The sequence below is a fragment of the Triturus cristatus genome, chromosome 12, assembly GCF_964204655.1.
Source record: "Triturus cristatus chromosome 12, aTriCri1.1, whole genome shotgun sequence".
NCBI lineage: Eukaryota > Metazoa > Chordata > Amphibia > Caudata > Salamandridae > Triturus > Triturus cristatus.
In genome coordinates this window covers 8,150,669-8,178,429 of record NC_140595.1, presented here as the reverse complement: position 1 = coordinate 8,178,429, position 27,761 = coordinate 8,150,669, and the positions used below count along the sequence as shown (strand labels likewise).

Below are 27,761 nucleotides of genomic sequence, written 5' to 3'. Positions count from 1 at the left end.
ACAAGACTGCAGGTGACGCAACCTACGCCGAGATTGCTCAGGACTCGGATCTCGAGCTGGAACATGACTTGATTCTATATCCTTATTTCGGGTGACTGCCTGGTGACGATGCAACAGCTTACACTGGAAAATCTGTGAACACACTATTTAATATATGAAGCCCTGATGAAGTTCCTAGTTTGACAGGAACGAAACGCGTTGGCTGCTTTTAATTCAAATGCAACAATTTTCAATAATAAAAGAAGATGATGGACTGAAATTTGCCACATTGAATTCATTTCTTGTGCACCTCCCATTTTGAAGTATACCGTTTTCTCTGGTCTCCAGTGGCGCTAAATGGCAGCAAGTGCCAGAAGAGGATGGACAGGAAAATGAATTAAATGTGACAGGGATTGAGGTGCAGAACCTACGGTCAGCCGCTGTTAGCTTTGTGTTTAGTTAAGATGCAGTCAGTGGTCTAGTACATTGTGGACTTCAGGAGAGGTATCACTTGTAAACTCGAACCTGAAACTGAAACTCCCACTCTAAATAAAACAACTTGAAACATCCAAGCCCAGCTCTAAAAGGCAGAGTGTAAATAGAATGTGACTTACAGCAGTGCATACTGCAAACATTAGGTTCCTCTATTCCAAATATATCTCCTCCGTTAGTGGACGGAGGTTTGAGAAGCCCTGGTAAAATGCTTGACATGTTCTTGGCTTTCTGAGTGCTGTTTGTGCACACAGGAAGCCTGGAAACATGTAAGATAGCATCTATGTTCAGGACACGTGGTGAGTAACTGCTATCCAGTAAATCTGGAACAGATCAACATCCAGCACTAGGTACTGATCATGACCGCAGGGAGCTGACAGTCTCACAACGGTCTCTTTAAAAGCGCCATACCTGTTCTTCAGATGTTGCACACTGCCAAGGCAGCAGAACCGCCCGTTAACCATGATCGCCATCCTGGTGCAGAGCGCCTCACACTCCTCCATGCTGCAGGAGAAAGGAAACAGTTTTAAGGAAAGCACAGGGTCAGGTCACTCTACCTGGCACAAGCGGCCTTGAAGGGAACTTGAGGCGCATCAGTGGGCCTTATGGCGATGATACCCAGTGCCTGACACAGCACAGCACGGGAGCCCTGGCACTGAGCTGCACGAACTGCGATATCTTGGTATGCACCATTCTTTGTAAGGTGAAAACCCACCAATGCCAAGTCTCTAATACCCAAGTTCAGTAGCCACGAGATGCTGCCAGTAATTGGATGACACCAACTGCAGACAACGAGAGACACCAGCGCTCAAAGCTTGCAAAGCACCAGTGCTCAGAAACAGAGTCAGACAAGAGCCTGTGCCCGGCCGCCCGAGGGAAACCAACGCCAAGGCCATGGTGGGGCACCATTGACCATAGCTTGTAGCGGGACATATATTAGATGGCATTTTCTCTAATGATTCCCGTATTACGGTAAGAGAACCTATACAACTCCCTTGGTCAGACCATTATGCCATTCCTTTTAATCTCCAGATCCCGGTACCGCGTACGGTTCCAGTCAAAAAGATAATGGAGAAGAAGAGAAACCTCCGTCGTATTAGTAAAGAGGCTCTCCTTAACTTACTTAATAACCATCACGGCCCCCCTTATTCTGATGCTAATCTCGCTGCCATTGACTTCTCCAATTGGCTTTTAGCAGCCATGGATACCCTAGCTCCCCTTAAGGAGAATTGTGCAGCTAGAAAAAAGCCCTCTTCTCCCTGGTTCTCTGATAGATTGAGAAAATTAAGACAATCTTGTCGCTAGCAGGAAAGGCTTTGGAGTTCAGACCTTAACCCTGTGGAAAGAGATTTACATAAACAACGTCTGAGGGAATATAAAACTGCCATCATTTTATTCAAAGGTTACAGAATCCCTCAGACCTCCTAGGGAGCTCTTTAATGTTATTAATTTGCTCTCCTCCCCTTTCAGTCCCTGATTTGACGGACTCCTCCCAGGATCTCTGTGACAGAATGGCCAATTTCTTCCGGTCAAAAATCACGGATATATATTCCTCCTCGGAAACATTTAATGCTAAGATCACCACATCAGTCTCTCCCCCCCCCCCCCCCCCTTCCTATAATAATCCCAGACCCCTGGCAGAGGTAGATAAGTTACTTACCTTCCCCACCCTGTCACCTGAGGATGCAGACCACCTGTTAGGAAGGGAGGCTATTGTTCCTCAACTTACCTCAGTACTCAAAGTAGCCATCTCAGTTGGGCAGTACCCTATCCCTTGGAAGACTGGTGGTTAAACCTCTTTTAAAAAACCTTCTCTAGATACGGCTAAACTAAAGAATTACTGCCCCATCTCCCTGTTAACAGTCCTAGCTAACGTTTTGCAGAAACATCTAACTCCTATCTAGGGGATCACCAGCTGCTGGATGGCTCGCAGCACGGTTTTAGAAGTGATCACAGCACGGAGACGACGCTAACCTCTGTAATCAACAACATTCGTGTTCAGGTTTACGCAGGGCACACCACGCTGTTGATTTTTCTTGACCTTACTGCAGCTTTTGATACCATATCCCCCTTGAGAATGGTGGACCGGCTCAAGGAAATAGGGGTTGAGGGAACGGCCCTTAAGCTATTTACCGCCTTCCTTAGTGCTCGAGCACAAACAGTGAAAATGGGTCAATTTTACTCGGCCCCTAACCAGCTGTTGTGTGGAGTCCCTCAGGGCAGGTCATTGAGCCTGACCCTTTTCAATATTTATGTCGCCCCCCTCCCCCCGGCCAGGGTTGTCAGATCCTTCGGATTGGAGGTGCTGTCCTATGCTGACGCCGCCCAAATCATGATGTCTACTACCGATAGCATTAAGGCATCTGCCACTAATTTCAAAAGCTGTATGCAGGCAGTTTCCTCTTGGATGGTTGAGAACTATCTTAAACTTAACGGGGACAAAACAGAGGTTTTGATCTTTGGAAACCAACATGCATATCTGATCCAATGAATGGTGGCTGGATTCGCTTATTTCCTGTCTTTGTCCTGTATCCCAAGCAAAAACTCTAGGAGTCATAGTGGACAACTCTCTCTCTCTGAGCCCTCAGATTAACAGAACGGTGTCAACCTGCTTTAGGACTATTAGGATCCTTAGGAAAATCTCCCAATTCCTCTCTTCCGCCTCTCGAAAGCAGGCAGTTATCGCCTTAGTGGTGTCCAGATTGGACTTCTGTAACGCCCTCTATTTGGGCATTAACAAGGGCCTGGTTCGTCATTTGCAGCTGGAGTAGAACGCAGCAGCCAGGCTGGTGATGGATCTTCACAAATACCACTCAGTCTCGGCTTCGGTAAGCAAGCTGTTCAAGGCTCTCTGTCTCACTCCCAAGGCCTTTTGTAATCTAGGTTCGGAAGGTATTAAAGGGCTCTTTCGACGTTATGTTCTCACTAAACAGCTAAGATCAGCCTGTAAAACTCTGCTGGCAGTCCCCAGGTTTAAGAGAGCCAGATGGGGGGGTGGGGGCAGAGCCTTCTCTGTTGCCGCTGCTAGGCTCTGGAATTCCCTCCCCTCCACTATCTCTGGACAAGTGTCTCATTCTCTCTTTCGCAAGGCCTTGAAGATCTGGCTCTTTACCTGTTCTTCAGTTGGAGCACTACACGTATTTCTGTTTGATGGCCTCTCCAGCAGCGCCTTGATGCCTTTGGGCTAAGTTTTCGCTTTAGAAAACTAATATTCATTCATTCATTCAGCTTGCCAGGCACCAATGCCCAGACACTGCAAGGCACCAACGCCCAGACACTGCAGGGCCCCAACACCCAGACACTGTAGGGCACCAATGCCCTTCCCACTTAGGGCGACATATGTAAAGGAAACAATTGATGGACTGAATGCTGGACAATGCAAACATTCACCCCCAGTCACAAGGATCTGGGTTTAATCCATCCTTCTTTTGCTCACCACACCACCCCAGTTTGGACCCAGCCATATGCAAATCAGTCTTGACCCTGTTCCTTGTGGGAACAGTCCAGCCCGAACTGCCAAGCCAGGTCCTTCCAGGATGGGAAACAAGCATCCTAGGACCGGGTTCAGGGCATCACCCTTCATCAGCCAGGCTAGCTTTAACCCAGATCTCTTGACTGTGGGAGAATGTTTAAATCATTCAGCATTCCGTCCATCATATGTTCCAGTTACACTTTTCGCCCTAAGTGGGATGGGTATGCCCAACCATGGTTCCCTTGCTCACTGTGCCACTGGATTCAAGCTAGCCTGGCTGATAAAGGGTGACATAACCCAAAACCGGTACCAGGATGCTTGTTTCCGGTCCAGGGAGGATCTGGCTTGGTAGTTTGGTCTGGACTGTTCCCATGAGGTACTGGGTCAAGACTGATTTGCATATGGCTGGATCCAAACTGGGGTGGCTTAGTGGGACAAGAATGATGGATTTAACCCAGATCTCTTGACTGGGGGAGAATGTTTGAATCATTCTGCATTCCGTCCATCATTTGTTGCAGTTACACCAAAGGTAACCAAGGCATAGCGCCTATCGCTGCAGCGCACCAGGGTCCAGGCTCTGCCAATATTGATAACCAAGGCATAGTGCCTATTGCTGCAGCGAACCAAGGTTCAGGCCCTGTGGCTAAAGGTAACCAAGGCATGACACTTCCAACTGAAGAGCACCAAAGCCCAGCCTCCGTCTGGTGCTGACACTCATCATGGTAGATGTGTCTAGATGGTAAGCTCTTAACCTAGAACCTGGAGAACTGGGTTCTAATCAGCATCAGATCAATCCATTGTATGATTCTGCATCTAGCACCACATCATTCTCGGCCTAAAACCTGAGTGTATGCAAATATGTAAAACAAAATAAATAACAATGTACCACTTTCACTCTAGCGCGGTCCCAGTGACATGTTCTCATCCTTTCCCCATCAAGCTTTGACCTGTATAGACATTCTTAAGTGGACCTGTACACAGCGCTGGTCTATGTGCACCTCTTCGTGTCTGAGGCCCTTTCGCCGTTAATAACAGTACTACCTGCTCGGACCCCTCACCTGTGGGAGGTGAGAACCACCGAACGGCCTTCTTTGATGACGCTGAGGATGCAGTTCCACAGGAATCTTCTGGCGCGTGGGTCCATTCCTGTTGTGGGCTCATCCTGGAATGAAAGGGTAGCGTAGACTTTGAATGCAGTCTCCCGACAGTCCTGTCCCCCGTCACTGATCCCCTGGTCACTCTTTCTAGTTTCCCACTCCTACTCTCTATCATCGTCAGCTAAACACAGTTTTTTGTTGGACTCCTACTTTCTGCTACTCCTACCTCTGTGACGCTGGTCAGCTGATCACTGCCTCCTTTCCTTCGTCTACCAGACGTTTACCTTTTTTATTAATCTGCTGATCACTCAAGTGTGACTCCTGTTCTATGCCTCTGGACTGCTGCTCACAAAATGGATCCCACTGGTCACTCTGCTCTTCTTCCATAGCAGGGTAAAGTCTCAACGCTCTCTCGCCCATGTATGGTATGTCTTCCACGTTTTCTAATAATTTGCTTCCCTTCTAGACAGGCTTAGTCCCTGCCTGTGAGGACTCTACATGTCACAGAAGTACGGCTAATCCCTGCTCTCTTGACTTTCCCCTCTGTCTACCATACGATCCCTCCCCCTTTCAGCTCTAACCGTATAATCTCTGTCTACAAATGTGTTCATTTTACTGGTACTGAGACCCTCGGTGGAAATCACATATTGCTCTGTTACAAAGACGTGAATCTTTGAGTACTAAGGGTGCACTGCATCCTTTCACGCTCACCACTTGGACCAATGGTGGGAAGAGAAACAGGACAGGTTAATGTCAACACAAAGTGTGAGCGAATGGCCACAGCCTCTCTCTTAAGATCCAAAGCTGGAGGCTTCGACTCTTCATAAGAACTCCACAGGACTGAGACTGCCCTCATTTGGTACAGCTATCAGGGCCCGGTCAAGCTTTCCTCTTCAGCCATCCCTCCCCCACATCTCTATGGATTTGCAGAGGACCATGTGAGCAGACTGACCAGAAAGACGACAGGCGGTGATCCAATCAAAGCGATTGCAGTGGACAGTTTCCGCTTGTTGCCTCCGCTGTACTTCCCGGATGGACGCTCCGCGTACTGCACGAGCCCCAGCTTCTTAATCCCCCACTGGGCCACCTGCAAGCAAAAAGAAGCAGCTCATGACCTAGATCAGGGTGCCATGTTACCTACCGGGCATAAATGAGCCATCACAGAGAACGGGTTTTATTATGAGATGCCTGTGGCATAGGGCACCATCTCACTGTGGCATCCCAGGGCATGGAGAAGCTTTCCCTGGAGCCTGCAACACAGCACCATCAATCCCATGCCACAGGGCACCATTCCACCTGGAGGACATGGAGGAACCAGAACTACGTATCAAATACATCTATCTACTGTGGAGGCCCGGCCTCAGGTGCCCTGCTGCCTACAGGAAATGGTCAGCGATCCCTTCATTGAATGGTAAAAAATACAACCGATATTATCAGACCCTGTTCAGGGGGCAATAGGGCAGACAGGAGCCACTGGGCCCCAGCCTTGGTGGTTGTGGTCCTTTTCCACTGGTCTGTACTATGCCTGTGCAAATTGGGACAAGTACAACCCTTTCTGTCTTGACACTCCCGGTAGCGAGGAAGAGCAATCACAGGCTACCCAGGGAGGTAGCGTGGGGACACAAGCTCACAAACGGACTGTCAACAAACAGTAACTTTAAAGCCCAGCCTACGGCTTGTTTTTTGGAAATAAGCACTTTTAATTACACAGGTGTACTCAATGCTACATAAATCAATGGCAAATACAGGGTGATGCCCCTGATCTCAACTCACTTTGGGCGCTAAAACCTGTCCCTCCTCACCATGTTTGTCCCACCCGGGTAACCCTGTCTAAGATTGTCCCCGGCCTGCTTTGGTAGAGCATGAAGAAGGCTCAGGAGCAAACTACGTTTCCCACAAGTCAAATGTGCAGTCAGTTCGTTGTCTACCCAGTTCTTACCCGTCGATAGAGTGGACAGAAAGATAGACTTTAGTCCCCGCACTCACCTTGGTGTTTTCGCAGTGGCTTCTGACCACAGATGGTGGCCGGTGATAATCATGTGTGGCCTCAGCAATGGGCACCATGGACGTCAGGCACAACTTGTGTCTTGACCGAGTGCAGCTGCCTTGGACTGTCAGGATGCCAACGCCAACAGCAGGTAGTGCTGCCCCTCCCCGGGCCAATACACACGGCAAGGCAGATGCAACCCACCTTAAGCCAACGCACAAGCAGGCAGTTAAAGCCAGAAATAGACCAAGAAACAAGGCCAGGCACATGCAGGCTGCCTTGAGCCAATGTACAGATATCCGTACTCTTTCATGGTTGTCACGGGGAGCCGCAGAGAGAGACCAGGAGAGAATCTGCAGCAATGGTTGCTCTTTGCTTCACTCTAGCTCTCTCTGGAAGTTCCTCAGGCCGGGACCATGACTACTCCTCAGTAGTCTCTCCTCCTGCCAGACCTGGTAAACTCCTACCCTCTCTCGGAGGCAGGCAGGCTTCTAGGCACTAGGAAGATTCTCAGCTCCTCAACCTGGTAGTTCAGAGTTCAGGTGAAGTCCCTGAGTTCAAGGAATCTGGCTGCCAGGCCGACACCAGCCCTGGTCAGTCAGTAGTCCTTTGAGTACTCTCTGAAACACTCTCTTCTTTGGTCATAAAAAACTTGAAAATGGAACAAAGTGCGGATGTGGATCCACCGCATCCAACGTCTGAACTGGTTGGGGCAGAGCTCTTCAGACACAGTCTTTGTGTTGAGTGATGCTTCTCACAGCAGGTTACAAGGGGGCTGTCTCAATAGTAGAACACTCACAAGGCCACAATGGAGTGTGCGCTTCCTGCAGCTGGCTGTCACCAGACTCTCTGAAGCAGTAATCGGAAAAACAAAAGAGCAGGGTTTCCTGATCTTGTACAACAGAAGCTGCAGTCCCACCCCTCACCTCTATCATCAACGAAATGCCAGAGTTCAGGGAGAACTAATCAGCAGCTGCTTGATAACAATGATGATAGTGCTGCACCAGGAGAACTAGAATGTCTCCCCCAGCACAGCACGAAACTGCACAAGTGATGCATCAGGTGGTACTTCACTGCCCTTGCTGCCTGGCACCCTGGCCATGGCAGAGCATCGACGAGCATGTACGTACTATAGGGGATCTGAAAGGAGGTTTCCCTATCATTCGGATTGAAGTCAAAGACTGGAATGTCGGCACCATCTTGTACCGTAACACAGTCTGCTCTCAATACAGCAAGTAACATTCACGCTGATCTTGAGCATCAATAGAATCCAGGGAAGGAAGGGGTTTGGGGGTCTTTATCTCCAGGGCAAAGGAAGATGGATTGGCTGGTGTGTATCTTCAAGCAGGGAGAGGAGCGACTAGATAGGGGTAGAGGTCTCCCTCTTTAGTCGATGGCACTGTGACTTCAATGTTTGCAAGTACTGTTCGGACTGCATGGGTGTTGGAGTTCATTGTGGCAGGGACTGCCCATGCTGGTTGGGCCTTAGGTCACCCCTCACTTTCTATGCTTATCTGATGGACATCTCTGCTTCACCACTGCTCCTGGCCGCCCACTCTGGAGAGTAGAGTCTGTTTCAGTAACACTTTGAGAGGGAGGAATGTTTGCTGGTTACCTTGGGTACTTCATCTTCTGGGATGCCTCGTAGCCGTCCGTAAAACTCCAAGAGCTCGCGCCCCGTCAGCAGATCACAGATTGCATCAAACTGTGGGCAGTAGCCCATGTTCTGATGCACCGACTGCAGCTCACGCAGGACACTGGGGAGACAGACACAGTCAAGTGAGAATGCAGCAGTAGAGGCGCTGCAAACCATGGGGCTGGCACAAAATCTCCATACAATGCAAACCAACCTGTGGCCCACCAGGGTCGCCTCACCCTGTGTCACCTCTGTGTCTCCGGTCAGCATCTTGAAAGTGGTTGTTTTCCCGGCACCATTCACCCCCAGCAAACCAAAACACTGCAAGAGAGTGAGAGGGTTTTAGTGAGACAGGCACAATATTGCAGAACGCAGGAACATACAGACACAGCCGATGCATAGGACCTAGGCACACTGAACAGGAATAGGGACCAGAGGCATATTGCACAGGCATAGACTAGAGGAGGCACTTTAACACTGTCCAGGCATACGGAGCTCACACACACTGACATGACTCAGGCATAGGGAATTAAAGGAGCTCAGACACATGGAAACTGCCAAGGTATAGGGAGCTCATATGTACTGAAACCACCCAGGCATAGAGAGTTCACAATACTGACACCGCCCAGGTACATGGAGCAGAGATGCTAGTAAAAGAAGGGTAGAAGCCTGGCATAGAGTGTAAGCAGTACACTTACAGTGTTGAGGCTCAGGGAGGTCATACATCCTCAAATCACAGAGGCGTAGGGAACTCATACATAGTGACATCACTGAGTATCGAGAGCTCATACATACTGACTTCACTGAGTATAGAGAGCTCATACATACTGACACCGCTGAGGCAAAGGAAGCTCAAACATACAGACACCGCTGAGGCATAGGGAGATCCTATAGCCTGCTATCACCGAGGCATAGGGGCTCATACATACTGACACCGCTGAGGCAAAGGAAGCTCAAACATACAGACACCACTGAGGCATAGGGAGATCCTATAGCCTGCTATCACCGAGGCGTAGGGGGCTCATACATACTTAAATCACAGAGGCATAGAGAGCTCATATATACTGACATCACTGAGGCATAGGGAGCTCATACATACTGACATCACTGAGGCATAGAGAGCTCACAAATACTAAAGGTAACTGTGTTTTTGTTGCAGTACCACCCCGCCCCACACTTTTGCCTGGTAGTAAATGCAAATACTGCTGACCAGGCCCCCAGTACCAGTGTCAGTGTCAGTGGAGGCTGGCATTTAAAACATACATAAAAGGCATTGTCATTCACAATGCCAATAGCTTAAACTCGCGTAAATGTGAGACCTATTGCATTGCAAATGCTTGTTGGTGAAAGGAACTACTGCAACGACCGACATTCAGGTGATCTGCCCCTCATTGTACATACAGCCAATTTTAATCAATATCATGTACGTTTGCAGCTACCCCAAATTAAAACTATTCACCGACGGGGTATTTTTACTGAACAGATAAATTAGGCCATCATTTTAACATCACAGGACATACCTTCCGCAGCACATAACAGTTACTGCGTATGTACAGTGACAAATATTTACACAGCACCTCCAACATGTCCCCTGTAGACCAAATTGGAATAACAAACACCCTTTCAACCAAGCGCTGTAAATGGCGCAATGACCCCTGACTCAAATCGCAAAGCTATTCCGTTTCGAGATAGGTTTAAAGCGCTATAAAGGGTGCAGTCAGGCCGCACCTAAAGCTCTTTAGGCATGGCAGAGCGCACAGAAAAGCTGTATAAATACCTTCAGAACATACATGCAAACAAGCATGACTGTGGTGGCATAACACCGAATTGTTTTATGCCAAAATTACTTTATTCTAGCGGTCTCCCGCGTAAAATTGCCTCTACTTTAATTTCAGTCGATGGGGGAATCCATTGAATCCTCCGATTTGTCAGGTTTATTTATTTATTTAGGTTGATTTATGATTTTTTTTCTAAATCTTCCTCTTTCCCCTTTCCATGGCGGAGATAGATGGTCGGGCGGCATAAAGAGTACTGTAATCTACATGTTGACTGTTATATGTCGATCTAGGCGTTGGGTTTACTCATATTAGGCAGGTTCAATTTTATGAAGACTGCCAACACTCATTCTGTGTGTATGGTATGTTAGCCTCAATGAGGTAGAAACCTAGTGTTTGGAAGTTATAAATGGATGGCTAATTAGACAATACTTCAGTAGGAGACACTGGGCTCACATCCTCGTCTCCATAGGAAAGAACCATTATGGAATAATTCTGCAATTCGTATTAATAGAAAATCAATTTGGCCTATTTGGGAAGCAGCAGGTGTTTCCACCCTATATAAAAAAAATTCAAACGGTAAGATTAAATCATTTGTCCAACTGCAGGATGAATTTCATTTGCCTGATATTCAAATTTCAAAGTATAACCAGTTACGACAATCCTTACAAAGAAGTCTAGGACCTCCACCATGGCTCTTACCTGACTCTCCAATTGTGACGTATCTCCACACTTGGGGTAAGATGAAAGGAGCTACATCTGGCTTCTACCAAACTCTCACTTTGCATCTTTTTTCTCAACCCTTATTGCAAACTTTATGTACTAAATGGCAAACCTTATTATCGGTCTCTTGTACCGATGATGAATGGTCTGACATTTTTAGCAATCTCAATAGGGTGCTCGTGAAGTACGATTGAAATTTTGCTTTTTCAAGATTTTACACGATTGGCACTGGTCACCAACAAAACTGCATAAAGCTGGCTTGCTTCCCCATTCTAACTGCTGGAGATGTGATAGCACGTCTTGTAACATTTCTCATATCATCTGTGGATGTCCTGTGATCCAACCCTTTTGGAACTATGTAGGTAAAACCTTACGTTCCACGATGCCTCTACAAATTCCACTTTCGCATGCTACCATTCTTCTGCATGATACACGTCAATCACAATCACTTTCTAAGCCACAAGCCCGACTTTTACACACAGCCTTAGCTACAGCCGAAATTTGTATATTACGGCAATGGAAATCGCCTCAACTACCATCACAAGATACATGGATGGTGGCCATGATCCTAAGAACTTCCTACGAACGTATTATATACAACATACAGGATCAATCTGATCTCTTTCTTCGAGTATGGTCACCTTTTCAAGCTTCAAATACCGATGCTAATGTTAATGACCCATCTACACAGTAATTTCATTTCTACTTCCTCTTATTCTCATTCATTATTGGTGGTTTTAAACCTTAACACATATTATATTTAGGCCGTCCTGAGCACGGAAGAGGTTATCTACTATTTGTTGTTGTTTTTAATAGCTATTCACCAGAACCTTTACATGTAATTCTGTATCTTTTAATGTACTATACATGTGTTTCTCTGCTTACACTTACATTCTCCACAATATGCCTATCGTTTTCATTTATTGTTTGTACATTTCTCTATATTATCCATTTCACTCTCTTTTTCTATCCTTATCTCGTATTTCCTTTTCCTACTTCATCTTCCTTGGTCCTGTAACAATATATTGATATACCTGTAACATAATGTAATTCATTTCATTTTGTTTAAGTCACAGAATATTCCTTTTTTTTATTTCTTTGAATCAGCCTAATTAATTTATGTTATGGTAAGTATTTATCGTATTTTATCTTACTTTATCTTACCTTATCTTATCTATCTTTTAGAATGTCCTCTCATACATTTATATATATGTACTTCAAATGAAATTACTTAACCCTTATATTCACCTTTTACCTACTCGCATTGCTTTTCTAGTGTGTCTTCTTCTCCTTGGAATATACTCATATTGTATTATGCTTCATATTTGTACATTTTTCACTTATCGATTTCTTTTGTGATCCCTTCTTTCCTTACCCCTCACTTCCCCCTCTCCCATTGATTCCATCATTTATGGCCTCAATCTAAATCCAAATATTTGTCCTTGCATTTATATATTTATTAAATTATATAATATGATTAATTATTCAGAAAGTTTTGCTATATGCTTATATATAACAATGTTCTTATATATTTATTGAATAATAATAAATAGAGTAATCATAATATATGTATTACTTCTATTTATACATTTAAAAAAAAAATTGAAACACAAAGGGCCAAAGGACACTAACAGTGAGAGGCTACAAGAGTTGGCTGCTCAAGAAACCACAAAGAAACCCCATCGACTTGTAACATCTCAGCCCCACGTGCGTAACAGAAGAATTTCAATGAAAACAAAAAAGCAGAGGCCTTCTTGAAGTGGCAATACAGACAAGAGCCATAACCACAATAGGGTGCATCCCAGCCCCACAGGGAAGTAGCAAGTTCATGGGGACTTTGGATCCAAGAGTCGGACCCTCTCGCTAATAGAAGAAAAAGAGAAGAGAATGAGAGCGATGTTTGAAACCAGCGGGGATGGAAGTCCGCCACAGAGGGGAATCAATAGAAGGGCCTTCTCATCCCAATGCGTTACAAAGCTCGGTTGCCTGAGTCACCCACAGGTAGAGATATTGGCCAAATGTGCAGAGTTCACTAAAAGATACGACAAGGATGTCGAGCTCAGATAAAGGTCGGAGGGCCAAGCGTCACGATCATCGTTCTTGCCAAGACAAAGACTCACAAGCAGAAAATGAATCCCCCCCAAAAAAAACTGTTACACCCCGTCACAAGCCAAGACAGTGCGTCAAAGTTTGAAACTGACATGTACCCATCTGAGGAAGTTTTCAGGGATGAGATAAATGAATGACCAGAACCAGTATCCGAGAGCTCAATATTGATCCACAGGACGGTGAGATATTCACAAGCTCGAACAATACAGACACTTCTGATAACTCCTGTTCACAGGGATTCGCACAAGGGCTCTCTGAGGACCACCGGTCAGTAAGAAAGGATTTGGTGGGATACATTTTGCCTGCGACGTCTCTTAGGAGCCTCCTGTAGCCTGCCCTATATTATGTGCTCATTGATGCCTCAGGACATGGTTGATGCGTTTATGTTTCTTATCACGTAACAACGGGTGCCACATTCATCATATTTTGCGAGAGTCTTCCTCCAGTCCATGCATTCATGTATTCATTTAAAAAGCTGATGCTTGGGCAAAGTATAGCGGTTGAAGGCTTGAATATGAATATCTAAGTCAATTCACATTTTATTAATGACATCGTGGGGCATAAGGTTTATTTTTTCTCAAAATAAACAGTTTGAGCCTTCACAGCCCTCTCGGGGACAGAGTGGGGCTTCAGCTCACTCAAGCACAGGCAGAGCGGCTCTTCGAGTCTTTGTGGAACTACGACAAGGCCTCGGTCGCAGAACAATATCTTCCACACAGACATATTTCAGCCTTGTCTGGGAGACAGAGGCTGTGGGCTGGTAAAATAGATGATGCTCAGAGTCACGTGAATAACGGCAATATCTAAATAAAGAACCCTTATAAAACGGTTAACCTTTGATGCTAATGTTAGGTAAATAAGGATCCTTAAATCGACATATACCAGCGAAACAAACAAGCAAACCTTCTCAGGGTTTAAGGAACAACACTGAAATCTTGAAAGTCTTGGCAAAGCAGGAATTACATAACAAAACTAAAAGACATGTCTAAAGCTGTAAAGTAACTCCAATTCCTTACAATAACACGCTCAACTTTTTCTAAGCACTCATCTTCATTCCAAAGTAGGGAAATAACATCCAACCAGCCTAACGTCAAGAGCGGTGAGACTTCCAGTGCTTTGGAGAATTACACGACAGGCCTGTGCATGCAGTGTGCTGGGTGCACCTTAGCACAGCAGTCTGTCCAAGACGCTCTCACCTCTCCTGGTGGGATCCCCACACACAACCGGTCCACGGCAGGCTTCTTCCTCCTCTGGTACACCTGAGGAAACCAAAGCACATCAGCTGGCTCCATACTAGAGAATCATTACTCACAGCCTCTGATCCTACGCTATAAGAGAGGACTGATAGACACGGAAAAGATAAGGGCAACTGAGAGCCTGCGAAGGAAATGAGGCACATCAGGAGAAGCAGATAGAAGTAGAGACAGAGGCCGGAAGGCAGAAACAGACTAGGAGTGACAACTGAGAGAGACCCACCAGGAGAAGGAGAGAGAGCGAGAGACAGAGTCTGGAAGGCAGAAACAGACTAGGAGCGACAACTGAGAGAGACCCACCAGGAGAAGGAGAGAGAGCGAGAGACAGAGTCTGGAAGGCAGAAACAGACTAGGAGCGACAATTGAGAGAGACACATCAGGAGAAGGAGAGGGAGAGAGGGAGAGAGAGACAGAGAGGGGAAGGCAGAAACAGACTAGGAGTGACAACTGAGAGAGACACACCAGGAGAAAGATAGAGAGCGAGAGACAGAGTCTGGAAGGCAGAAACAGACTAGGAGTGACAACTGAGAGAGACACACCAGGAAAAAGATAGAGAGCGAAAGACAGAGTCTGGAAGGCAGAAACAGACTAGGAGCGACAATTGTGAGAGACACATCAGGCGAAGGAGAGAGAGCGAGAGACAGAGTCTGGAAGGCAGAAACAGACTAGGAGCGACAACTGAGAGAGACCCACCAGGAGAAGGAGAGGGAGAGAGAGAGAGAGAGACAGAGTGGGGAAGGAAGAAACAGACTAGGAGTGACAACTGAGCGAGACCCACCAGGAGAAGGAGAGGGAGAGAGAGGCAGAATCCAGGAGGCTGACACTGAGATGGAATGACAAATGAGAAAAACCGCTAGAGAGAAGGCAGACAGGGAGAGTGGAGGGTCTGGAGTGAGATACGGAGGGAGAGAGGCAGAGATGGCAACAGAGTGAAGAATGAGAGAGAATGCCAGAGTGGAACTGGGAGGGAAGTAATGTCTCTTTTTGAAGATGTCGGAACCCGGAGATAGGCAGACCTGAAAGCAGAACAGAAAAAGCACGCTGAAGCGAAGAAATGAGCTGAGAAGAGCAAAAAAGTGGGAAAAGAGAGGGATTAGAGAACTGGATGGAGAGCCAGAAACCAAGGTAGAGAGACACAAGGATTGAGCAAGGAAGAGTGAGAGAAAAAAAGATAATGGGAGCAAGATAAAAACAGAAGAATCTGAAAAACGATGACTAAAGATGCAAGTGAGAAAAGAAATGAGCACTAAAGAAGTGAGTACAATGTGTGGCTGTTCTTGCTATTTCATGTAGGTACATTTACAATAGAACAAAGCCGTATTTTATTTTGCTAGAGTACTTCAAGCTCATATGCAACACACAGAATGGAGGACATTACACAGGACCCAGACTTACAAGTGTGAAGGCCTGGGTGAGAGAGGAGAACATAGGCAGAAAAAGAGAGGGATGGACACAGCCTGAGAAAGCGAGAGTGGAGAAAGAAAAGAAGAGATGAAGAGTAAAAGAGTTAAAAAAAAGACACCGTGCATGCGAACAGGAGGGAGCGCATGGGAATCCGGGAGCTCCACTCACCTTGGTAAGGTCTCGCAGCACTAGAATATCTCTGTGCATCACTCCAGCCGTAATCCTTCCTCTCTCCCTGGCCACATCCTCATCTTCCTCGGCTAGAGGGGGAAGCTTGTAAGAAATGGGTCTAGAGGGTGAGAAGAAAAGGAGGACATCAGAGATGGGGAATCCTCCAAGAAAATATCTGAGATCACTGTTGCCGGAAGTGGAGAAGCCACCACCAACGCTGCAGGGAGTAGAAGAGCCACCGCCATCGGTAGAAGAGACGGAAGAGCTACCGCCATCGGTACAAGAGGCAGAAGAGCCACCGCCATCGGTAGAAGAGACGGAAGAGCTACCGCCATCGGTACAAGAGGCGGAAGAGCCACCGCCATCGGTACAAGAGGCAGAAGAGCCACCGCCATCGGTACAAGAGGCGGAAGAGCCACCGCCATCGGTACAAGAGGCGGAAGAGCCGCCACCACCATTGTTGCAAGCAGTACAAGAGCCACCACCATCACAGATGGAGCTAAAGAAGCCACCACCATTGTTGCAGGAGGCAGAGGAACCTCAGCCATCACTGTAATAAGGGAAGGCACCACCGCCATTGATGCACCAAGTGTAGAAGCCATCGCCTTTGCAGCAGGAGGTGAAGGAGCCCTTGGCACTGCTGAAGCTTCAAGCATGGCTGCAGGATCTGGAGGAATCTTACGCACTGCTGCAGGCGGTGGAGGAATCTTACGCACTGCTGCAGGAGGTGGAGGAATCTTACGCACTGCTGCAGGAGGTGGAGGAATCTTACGCACTGCTGCAGGAGGTGGAGGAATCTTACGCACTGCTGCAGGAGGTGGAGGAATCTTACGCACTGCTGCAGCAGGAGGGGGACCTCAACCCTCAATGCAGGAAACAGAGAACCCTAAATGCAAACATTTAAAGAACACTATTTACCTGCAACACTGGTCCTCCCACAAGGAAAGTCACTTACCTTTTCAGGATAGCCAAGTTATTATTTTTAACATTCGCCTCCAGCACAGTATCTTCCACACATTCCCATCATGACCTCTCTTGATTTGAGCCAGGAACACTTTCCTTCAGTTAGGAAGAAGTAACTCCAAACTACGGCGGCTAGGTAGGAGTTGCTTGAGCATAGCTACCGCTTTCTTGGCATCTTCTGCACTTTTTCTGACACTGACTGGTCGAATTATTTTAATAATTGGTTTTAATCTGTTTGGGAACTGTGTTGGGGATGAAGTGTGTTTTGGGGGTATCAGGGCCTTTTATGTTTTTCATTAGGCAGTAGGAAAGCATGCATTTAAGTGCTGTTTCCCACCTTGATGGAGATTTTGGTGGGGCCGTCACATGAAGCTGCTTGCAGTCTAGCCCCTTCACCACGGCCCTATTTAAGATGGACAGGGAGCAGACGCACAGCAGATGCGCGTACCATGTGCGCTGCCTTTGGCGCGCCTCAGGTAAGCCCACCTGTGCCCGGCCGGTCTTTATTAGAGAGGCAGTTCTATTCTGCAAACCAACTTAAAGCTTTACGGCCGGATCATTCTTCTAACTGCCAGATGTTGGCTCCTTGGGTGAGTCCTTTAATTTGCAGTGGATGACATTTTACTTGTACAGTCACTAATCTGTAATGTTTACAATGCTACGCTTCACCTTTTGCTACCAGCCCTGATACTCCACCCAGAATGGCTGTTCCTATCTCGATACCACCAGGTGAATCTATCTCTGCTGCAGAATTTCACTTTTTCAGCATGAATTGTCAGTCCCTAATGAAACATAAGCAACATATTTAAATTTTCTTTATGGGACCTGAAACCAGATGCTATGTTTCTTACTGAGACCTGGCTTCCTGAGGTATCCTCACCTGGTGTGATTGAGCCCCTCCAACCCCCAATTTCTCTATAGTCAGGAGAGATAGACAAGGCAGGTCATGTCTTCCAAAAAAATGTTCAGTGTAGAATTGAAGACTTTCCTGTTCCTGCCTGCAAAGCGTTGCTTTTTACACGTTTGTTGAGACCTACATTTACATTATCAGGCGCTCTGGTGTATCGACCCCTTGCTTATGCGTGAACCTGGTGCTCCTCTTTTCCGGACTTAGTAGCCCCACATATTTTAAAATCAGCCAACTTCACACTATTGGGTGATATTAATCTCCACCTGGAAGAGCCCAAATGTACTCAGAGTTCACCTTTTATGGAGGATCTGGGGGTCCTTAATCTGAATGTGTGTAATTCTACTCCCACCCATGCAGCAGGGCACCTTTTGGGCCCCGTCTTTTCAAACTTATCGGACTTGGTCACCGCTCTTCCCTGCCCGTTACTCTGGTCCGATCATTTTGCTGTGCCTTACACGGTCAGAGTTGCATCTGGCCATGCACCTCTGCATCCCACGTCCACGGCTAAAATATGGAACTGGTCCAAGTTGAATGTCCCTGCTTTTAACAAATTACTTCACTGTACTAAGCCGGATATAAAACAACTATCAGTCTTAGACCACAATCAGACTCAATGCTGGATTATCGAGGCCATAGAAGAAAGCTTACCTGCCCCTGTAAAGCGCTGAGGCCCTTCTCTGTTGCCTGCACCCTGGTTTAGTGAGAAGTTAAAACATGAGGAGGAACAATGCAAAGCCCGAGAAAGGCTTTGGAGAAAGTCCTACACGGAGGACACCAAAATCAACTCGCGAGCCGCTTTAAAAACCACGGGCTCTGTAACTCTGCTTGCGCTGCTTTTTATTCAAGTAAAAGTGTAAGCGCTCAAAAGTGCTCAAAAAGGCTTTTTAAAGTGGTCGGAGAATGATCTGACCCCTGCCATCTGCCTCCTCCTACTGCCCTTTCTCAAACTCAATGAGGGGAGCTCGCCCTCTTCTTTACTCAGTAAGTGGAACTTATTCACTCTCCACTGATCACCGGCTGCACACCGGAAGCACCATCAAAGGAGACTGTTGTTACATTCAGAGCCTTTCTCTTGTGGCTACTCAGTGCTCTCGGACCCGTCAGCCGGTTATCGAAGCTTAGTACATGGTCCCCTTTGGACACTGCATCTTCCGAATCTATCCTTCAGTCCATCAAGTCTGGCTCCCGCTGGATCCTTTACCACCTCATCTGCCCAGCCAGCTGGATCCTGACCTGTTATCCATGTTATGGATCTTCTTAATGCCTCAGTTTTGGAAGGGCTTGTCCGTCAGAAGTAGAAACATGCCATGGTCCTTCCAAAAGCAAATTCGGACCCGACCAATCTGTCAAATTTCCGCCTATTTCCCTGTTACTCAAGATTCTGGAGACACATGTTAATGGCCAGCTGACCTCTTTTGTGGAAGCTCAGAACTTTCTCCGCCCCCCATTCTGGCTTTAGGGCTGCATATTCTACCAAATCCACACTTCTAGGGTAACTGAGCTTCTAAGGCAGAGCATTGGTTGAGGAAGAAACAGCCGCGCTCATCTTATTTGACCTTAGAGTGGCCTTTGATACGGTGACTCATTCCAGTCTGGTGGAAAGATTGATGCCACTTAGCCTTGATGGCCCAGCTCTGGAGTGGTTCAGATCTTTTCTTAAAGACTGGTCTTTTCTTCCTCTGCCAGGTCCCACTCCCGAGCACTTTCCTCTGGAGTCCGGCAGGGCTCTGTGCTGAGCCCGCTGTTGTTTAACATCTCGATCCACCCTCTGGCGTGGGAGGAAGACAGTAGTGGCTTCTCCCTTCTTTCCTATGTTGATGACACCCAGACCATCTTCACTCTGTCATCTGCTCATAATCATGGTTCCTCCGACCTCAGTTTGGGCTTGAGGTGCATCTCCTCTTGGATGAATAACAGCTCGCTCAAGCTCAATGGGGACAAAACTGAGGTCATATGTTGGGCAAGAACCCTGCTCTCCAGGGCCCACAGCATTGGCCTGCTTCTCTAGGTGCTTCGCCCACGCCATCATCAAAGGTAAAGAACTTGAGCTTCCTCGTGGATGACACACTATCTATGAAGCCTCAAGTGGCCAAGGTGACTGACACTTGCTTTGCAGTGCTCAAATGAGTGCATACATACACCTTGAACATTTATGTGCAATCGGGAGTAGCTAGTGGAACACCTTGCCGAATGAGCTGTGAGTGGACGGTGCCAGACGAAGTTGGGGGAGGGAGGGAGGGATGGGATGGGATAGTTGTGTTTATATATTATACACTTCCTGTATAAGATGATGCACGTACACTGTACGGTGATTTCAATGTAATGCATTATTGTGTATAACTGCAATAAGCTGTAATTGATGGGTTGAAAATTGAAAAATTAATAAACTATGTAAAAAAAAAAAAGGCTAACAAAAGATCCTCTGGCTGCCCACACGTTCCTGGACGCTGATCCAGGCCCTTATCTCCAGACTGGATTATGAAAATGTGTTGTATGTGCGAGCTAACAAAGCTACTATCTGTCGGCTGCGGCTAGTGCAGAATGCCTCTGCTAGGCTTCTCTAATGGTTGCCCAAATCTGCCTCAGTCTTGAATCTTCTTCATGAACTGCACTGAGTTACGATCCTGAATCGCATCACATTCAAAGCGCTATGCTATATGTTCAAGATGAAAGCTGGATCTGGACCTAACCACATTCAGGATCTGGTATTCCCTTATCATCCCTCTCCCTCCCCGAGATCCTCACATCGGGCCTTGTTTACAGTGCCTAGGTTCTGTTTGTCTTGTATGAAGGGGCGGTCTTTTACTTATCTAGGCCCAAAACTATGGAACTCTTCTAGATTCTCTGAAGAAGAGCCCCTCTCTTTTTGCCTTTCGCAAGGCCCTGAAAACCTGTCTTTTCTGAATCCGCTTATCCGTCTCTCTGCATCCTCCCTACCTTATAAGTTTCAATAATAACAACTACAGCAATTAGACAAAGGGGAACGCCACAATGTGCACACCTAGCCCAGACCCCTCTCAGGCAATACAGTTTACAAGCTCTCTCCAGATATTAAGATGTCTCTGGCTGTTAAAAATTCTCTACTCCATCCGTTCCCAACTCTGGCAGTGGAAGGCGGATCACAACCCGCTCCATCGAACAGCCAACAACTGTAGCTGCGAACAGCCCACAATTGTAGCTGCAGGTGCACAGACCAACGCCTGCAAGTGCAGAACCCGTCTGGCCACTGACTCCGAGATCTCATCTCCTTCCTGTCTTTGAGGAGTACTCCGATCCCATCATGCTGGAATAAGCAGACACCTATCAGTGGAAGAAGCAAAGGAAGTCGTCTGCGATAACTCTCACCGGCCTGGAAAGTACAGGCGGTTTTGTGTATTAATCGCTCCACCATCAATCAACTGGGGCGGGATTTCATTGTTCACACGGACCTTATATTGGAATAAACTTTCTCTTAATCTTTTCTTTTAGACTGTGGATTTGCTCGATTTCAGGTACCACATTCAGGTGTGGCGCTGAGGCCAAGGCGACTGACTCCGGAATCTGGGGATCACGGTTCGATCCCCGGCGCCGGCGGCAGATTAGCCCAGCACCATGTGACTCTGGGCAATAGCTTGCTTAATCTTCCCGACGGCCCCCAGCGCCTAGAGACCCTTACGGGTGATTGTTCGCGCTTTATAAATGTGGATTATTATAATTATTATTTTATCACCAAGACAATGAATCGAGCTCCCGACTGCTCACTTTTAGGAAGGACTTAATGGGGCTTTTCAGCCAAATGGATGACATTGTGATAAATAAATAAAAATCAAAACACAGAAAATGTTGCCTCTTACTGTTAGATTCTGATCGTAGGATGATTTTCAGCTTTAACAGCTTCGTCTGTTCAGTGAGTCTCAAGATGCCGTTCCACGGAGGAGAGATTGTGATATTCTGAGATTTATAAACGACAAAAGGATCTCACGATGAAGCACAGGGAGGTCCATGGAGTCAAAGGGCACAGACGAGCCATAGAGAACCAAGACGGCTGGACTATCTACAGTTTCCAAAAGTTGTCCAAAATAACAATTAAACCAGTTTCAGGCCATGCATTAGATGACAGCTGCAGTCAGTTATGGCTTTAACAAATTGAAAGGAATACATGAAACTCGTGCGGCCATATTGTTCAAGTGGAGTGACATTGTGTGATCCCTCTGTATAAGGTGCTGAATGTACGAGCATCAGACCAGGAGCGGCGAAGGAACAGCCGCCAAGGTCACCAAGCAGCCTTCACTCTCTCATTTCCTGAAGCATTTGACATGCCAGCAAACAGTCAAACACCAGGCAGCGCTTTGTGGACCCGGGCTCGCTGCCCCTTACAAAGGTGTGCTTGTTGCATTTGGAGTTGAGGTGGGTGTTAAGGTGTCTACCGGAGGAAGACCCCAGGCCTAGGACATTGAGGATCTCCTACTTGGGCGACAAGCAGAGATGTCTGCTCAGACGGTCAGCTTCGTTTTTGCTAATCCCACAATGTGGGGTACCAGCAGGAATCTGCGTGGCTGCAGCACTCATTTCACAGAGCTGCAACCAGCCTGCAGAGGTGTGGGGAGAGGGGGCCTCCTTGATTCCTGTTGTAGCCAAGGGTTGTCGTGCCGTCTGCGTGGACCAGTGAAGCCAGTAGCACATAACAGCACCCTCTGAAGACACTGCCCAGTAAATACTCGCTGTTTCAATCACCAAGACAAGAGCTCATACCTTAAAAAAGAAGTGGGCAGCAGCTCACCGCTTCATTGTCAGAAAGCGTGCCCAGTATCACTGCGCTCACCCCTTGACCCCTCTTCTTACTGATGAAATCACACATTTGTTGTGGAACAGGACTGTCTTTTCTTTGTTTGCATACCAGGAGGCTGCCATGGCACATTGTCCATTGGGGCACAAACAGCAGAGACATGCACCAAAGGAATGTTCCCGAAACAAGAGATCGAGACGCTGTGTGGGACTGAGGCTCCAAATGACCAAAGGCAATGCACACATTGGTAAAAGTGGGAAATTTGTTGCATAAGCAACTCGAGCTGAAGTTGGGAACAGTGAAAGCAACAAAGAGAGAGAAAGGTGCCAGGGTTTCGCTCATGAAATAACTCTGTCCATGAGAAGCAGATTTCCATCAAGAGCGACAGCTGGAAAAATGGGATTAGTTTAGGTGCAAAGACACACTGGGCCATGGGGCGTCCACAAATGACATACACCTGAATGTAGAATGGAGCTCTCCATAGCACAGATAATCATTCCAATATCAGTGCACCACTCCATGCACGGAGCATCCTGACTCCTCCGCCCACTCACCTGAATGAGATAAAGAACTTGTACTGCAGGAGGAGGGTGAACAGGAAAAAGACGACGCCCTCAAGAGCCATAGCAAACAGGTTCTTTCCAGCGACATCCCAGGACAGCGGTGACACGGAGGGAACCTCACCTACAGGAGAGAATGTACAGCTCAGTGGGCAGAGGTGACAAAAGGGTGACGCTGGGAGGAGGCAGAGGATGAAGGGCACGAGTGGCACATAGTGGTAGCTGGACAGGATGAAGCACAGGCTGAGAAGGAAGAAGTGTGCAATGGATAAGTGGACTAAAGAGGGCACAGATGAGGAGGGATAACGGGGGTACAGAGTGAGGCTGAAGGAAGCAGAAGAGAAGGCTGAGAGGCGGCATGGAGGCACAAAGCTGAAAGACTGAAGGAGGTGCAGGGCGAGTAGGCATGGGTGACCAGACTTGGGTTAAGGGAGCAAGTTATCAGAGGGCTGAAGAGGGCGGGTAGAAGGTGCAAGCTAAGGAGGAATAAGATAAAAGATCCACAAGGGGGCAGAGATCGCTCTCAAGATGCACAAGAAGGGACGGGAGGTAGTCACCGAATCGCTCGAAGGCATCTGCTATTGCCTGGTTCTTCACCATGTCTATGAGGCCTCGTCCCAGGCAAAAGTGTGGGAACACAAGGAAGACCTTCTTTAGGATGGTGTTGACGTCCTTCAGTTTCTGCTCCCGGAGAAAATAAAAGAGAAGAGAGCACCCACACATCAATCCTCACAGCCTCCTGCAGAGGTGACTCACACACAGGACAGCCGTGCTCACACCTGCGTTACCACTCTTAGAAACACAACTGTCCACAGTGAGACTGTCCAACTCACAAATGCAAGACCCTTCCCCAATCACGATACACTTTCCACAAACTAAGCTACCACTCCCAAAACCACAACTACATTACTACCCTCAGAAACACTACTCCGTCCACCACGCCCTATCGTTTCACAATCACGAACGAACATCATTCACTCCCACAGCTACCCTACAATTGCCAAAGCTGCCCTTCACTCGCACAGCTCTGCTCCTTCAAGATGAACTGGTTTCAGCTTTCAAACACCCTTCAACTACATCAACCACCAACACACTCCCATGAGGCTACCACACCAAAATTCAAACTTCACTCCAACAACCCCTCACCACACCCCCAACACCATCCTTCTTCATTACCCCAACAATCCCCAGGACACCTTGGTCTATGGCAATGGCAGCTTAACACCCGTAAACGCCAGAAACTCCAAGGCCCTTGGCCAGTGAGCCCTTCAGTGACCACCTAGACCTACATGGTCCAAGGTCTTGCTTTGCTTGCACCACCATGCAGTGTGTGACCCGCCCTCCACACTCCCTCTCAGCTGGGACTCCACCCACTCATCTCTATCCCCTCTGTCCGTGTACTCACCTGGTCTGGGAACAGCTCAAGCACAAATGTGGAGACACTGCCGTTGATGCCGATGAAGAGGTTAATGCAGGTGAGAGCCACGTAGGCCGTGCTGGGCACTCGGAAAAGGAAGGAGGCAGGGTACATCAGAGGAGTGATGGACCAACTGGAGGGGAGAGACACCAAAGTTGTGAGACCAACTACAGGAAGGAGACAGAGGCAACAGGGAGAGAGAAAGACCATAAGGGGGACAGTGATCAAAGGTAAAGAGATACCACAATGGAGACAGAAACCCGAGGGGGAGAGAGATAGAGCGTGACCCTAACTTCCCTGAGAGAGTGAAGAGGGGACCTTGTCTTGAGAGAGAAGGGGGATTGAGAGAGAAACAGAGCATGAGGAGTCAGAAATCCAGTGGGAGATAGATTGAAGTGAGACCAGTGGGAAAGAGACAGATCAGTGAAAAAGGAAGTAAGGAGGCCATCTTGAGAAAGAGAGTCTACTGGGAGGAGAGAGACTGTAAGAAGTGAGATTGGAGTGAATGAAAGCCAACGCACAGTCGGGGCGATTCCACTGAGATGAAGCGAGAGAACAAGAAGTGTGACCCGCAACAGTGACAGACACAACACTCCGGGACTGAGAGTCAAAGGAAGGATACAAGTGTGCATCATGCCACCCCTTGGGAAAAGGAGAGTAATGAATCCTTCACATCCCACACAGTGTCCACAGTCTACAGTCAGAGGCAGAAGGCTGACCAGCACTGTCTCTCCACAGTCACTCACCCATAGAAGAGCAGCAGCAGGACGAGCGCCGGAAAGTTGTCGCGGGACACATAGGCCTCCTGCTGGAAGCAGACGAAGATCAGAATGACCAGCACTGCAGGGACCAGGTAGTTGCACTAGAACCAGAGAAGGGGAGAGGTCAGCGCGCTTCCAGCGCATAAGAGTACTCGTGGCTTCCTTAATAGCACGCTTCCAGCGCATAAGAGTACTCGTTGCTCCCTTAATAGTTACAATATTTGACTAGCTTCAGATAGAGTGCCATGGTTCAGGGGAAACAAATATGGGTGCAAAAATCCTCAAAGTGCAAGAACTAATTCTACATACAAGCGGGGCAAACAGAATGCAGATCTGTATTCAGAACATAGTTTAGGCCACCAAAGGGATCGTAAAACCTAATCCAGCGTGGTTCTGGATTCTCCAAGCCCAGAAAGAGCAGAGACTTGCACCAGGCCACGTTGTAATTTCCCATTAGGAATAAATAACGCAGCGGCCTGAAGTAAAACTTATGTTAAGTCAGTGGAGTCTTTATTAGAAAATCTTCCAGCTCTTTAGGGTCAGCAGTTTGTGAGTAGGACTGCGCCAGGCTCACAATATGCAGGAAATGAGTCTGAAAGAAAGCTGAAGAAGGAAAAATGTGGGGACAAAACATAACCTCTGGTGGAGGTGGTACGTCCACGAAAAATACGTACTGCGCAGCTCAAATTCTTTCCATGAGCCAACACAATTTAGACTCTCGTCCACTCTACACAGCCCCCATTTCTGCACTGCTCCGGGTCACCCTGGTCTGCTTGCTTTGCAAGCCTAGGACGCCATGTTCTCCTCACTCTCAAATGTCCTTTACCTTTCTCTGCTTTTCCTTCCTGGTTTCGCCCTCCTGACCCTGCTTGTTGAACACTCTAGATGAATACTTTTTTTGTCTATGTAAACATATTGTATATTATATATAATGAAAGTTCTCTGTACAGTGCTGTAGTACCCTTTGGTAAAAGGTGTTGTGAAAAAAAAAACATTAAAAAAACGCTTGAGCCAGAAATAGGATGACAGCAGCGGCATTTTGTGAACAGAAAAATGTCCATCTAGCTTGAGGACTATTACTACATCGGATGTTACTTGCACACTGTAAGTTTCTTTAGTCCGTTTGAGTTTCAGAAGGTTCCTTAGTGCTGTATTCACAGCCAACAGTTCTCTTTCCAGGACAGAAGAATGAAGTTCACTTCCAGACAATATGTGAGACAAGTGGACACTGCAGGCTCCATGCCATCCTTTGTGGTCCATGGAGGAGGACGGCCGCCACTGCTCTCTCAGAGGCATCTGATCCTACTGTGGGACTCTTTGTAGGATCAGGGTGAAGAGGGAGGGGGCAAAGAGGAGGGAGGGGGTGGTGTGGAGGGAGAGGGCGGTGAGGAGGCAGGGGGCGGTGAGGAGGGAGGGGGCGGTGAGGAGGGAGGGGGCAGTGAGGAGGGAGGGGGCGGTGAGGAGGGAGGGGGCGGTGAGGAGGGAGGGGCGGTGAGGAGGGGAGGGGCGGTGAGGAGGGAGGGGCGGTGAAGACAGGGGCGGTGAAGACAGGGGCGGTGAGGAAGGAGGGGGCGGTGAAGACTGAGGAGCGGTGAGGAGGAAGGGGCGGTGAGAAGGGTGGGGCGGTGAGGAGGGAGGGGGTGGTGAGGAGGGGAGGGGCGGTGGGGATGGGCGGTGATGAGGGAGTGGCGGTGAGGAGGGAGGGGCAATGGGGAGGTAGGGGGCGGTGAGGAGGGGGTGAGGAGGGAGGGGGCGATGATGAGGGAGGGGGTGAGGAGGGAGGGGGCGATAGGGAGGGGGGTGAGGAGGGAGGGTGCGATGGGGAGGGAGGGGGTGATGGGGAGGGAGGGGGCGGTAAGGAGGGGGTGATGAGGGAGGGGGCGATGATGAGGGGGCGATGATGGGTGAGGGAGGGGGTGGTGAGGAGGGGGGCGAGGAGGGAGGGGGCGATGATGAGGGAGGAGGGTGAGGAGGGAGGGGGCGATGGGGAGAGAGGGGGGTGAGGAGGGAGGGGGCGGTGAGGAGGGGGGTGAGGAGGGAGGGGGCGATGATGAGGGAGGGGGCAATGGGGAGGGAGGGGGCGATGGGGAGGGAGGGGGCGGTGAGGAGGGGGGTGAGGAGGGAGGGGGCGATGAGGAGGGTGGTGAGAAGGGAGGGGGAGATGATGAGGGAGAGGGCGATGGGGAGGGAGGGGGTGATGAGGGAGGGGGTGATGAGGGAGGGGGCGATGGGGAGGGAGGGGGGTGAGGAGGGAGGGGGCGATGATGAGGGGGGTGAGTAGGGAGGG

General features: G+C 48.2%; 1 protein-coding gene across 3 annotated transcripts in view; it reads right to left on the bottom strand.

Moving 5' to 3' along the window:
- Window positions 1-27,761, bottom strand: part of ABCA7 (ATP binding cassette subfamily A member 7) — a 194,185-nt gene that overhangs the window by 18,113 nt on the left and 148,311 nt on the right. For 2 of the 3 annotated variants that reach the window (XM_085638576.1, XM_085638577.1), the window contains exons 38-48: window positions 25,460-25,575; window positions 24,702-24,846; window positions 23,854-23,977; window positions 23,291-23,420; window positions 16,096-16,216; window positions 14,467-14,529; window positions 8,878-8,984; window positions 8,643-8,784; window positions 5,993-6,127; window positions 5,002-5,105; window positions 883-975 (exon numbers count right to left, since the gene is read on the bottom strand). In XM_085638576.1, the coding sequence (XP_085494702.1) occupies window positions 883-975; window positions 5,002-5,105; window positions 5,993-6,127; window positions 8,643-8,784; window positions 8,878-8,984; window positions 14,467-14,529; window positions 16,096-16,216; window positions 23,291-23,420; window positions 23,854-23,977; window positions 24,702-24,846; window positions 25,460-25,575 (1,280 nt within the window). Of the gene's footprint in view, window positions 1-882; window positions 976-5,001; window positions 5,106-5,992; window positions 6,128-8,642; window positions 8,785-8,877; window positions 8,985-14,466; window positions 14,530-16,095; window positions 16,217-23,290; window positions 23,421-23,853; window positions 23,978-24,701; window positions 24,847-25,459; window positions 25,576-27,761 lie in introns of those variants that run through there. The other variant, XR_014972219.1, reaches the window with a different exon arrangement.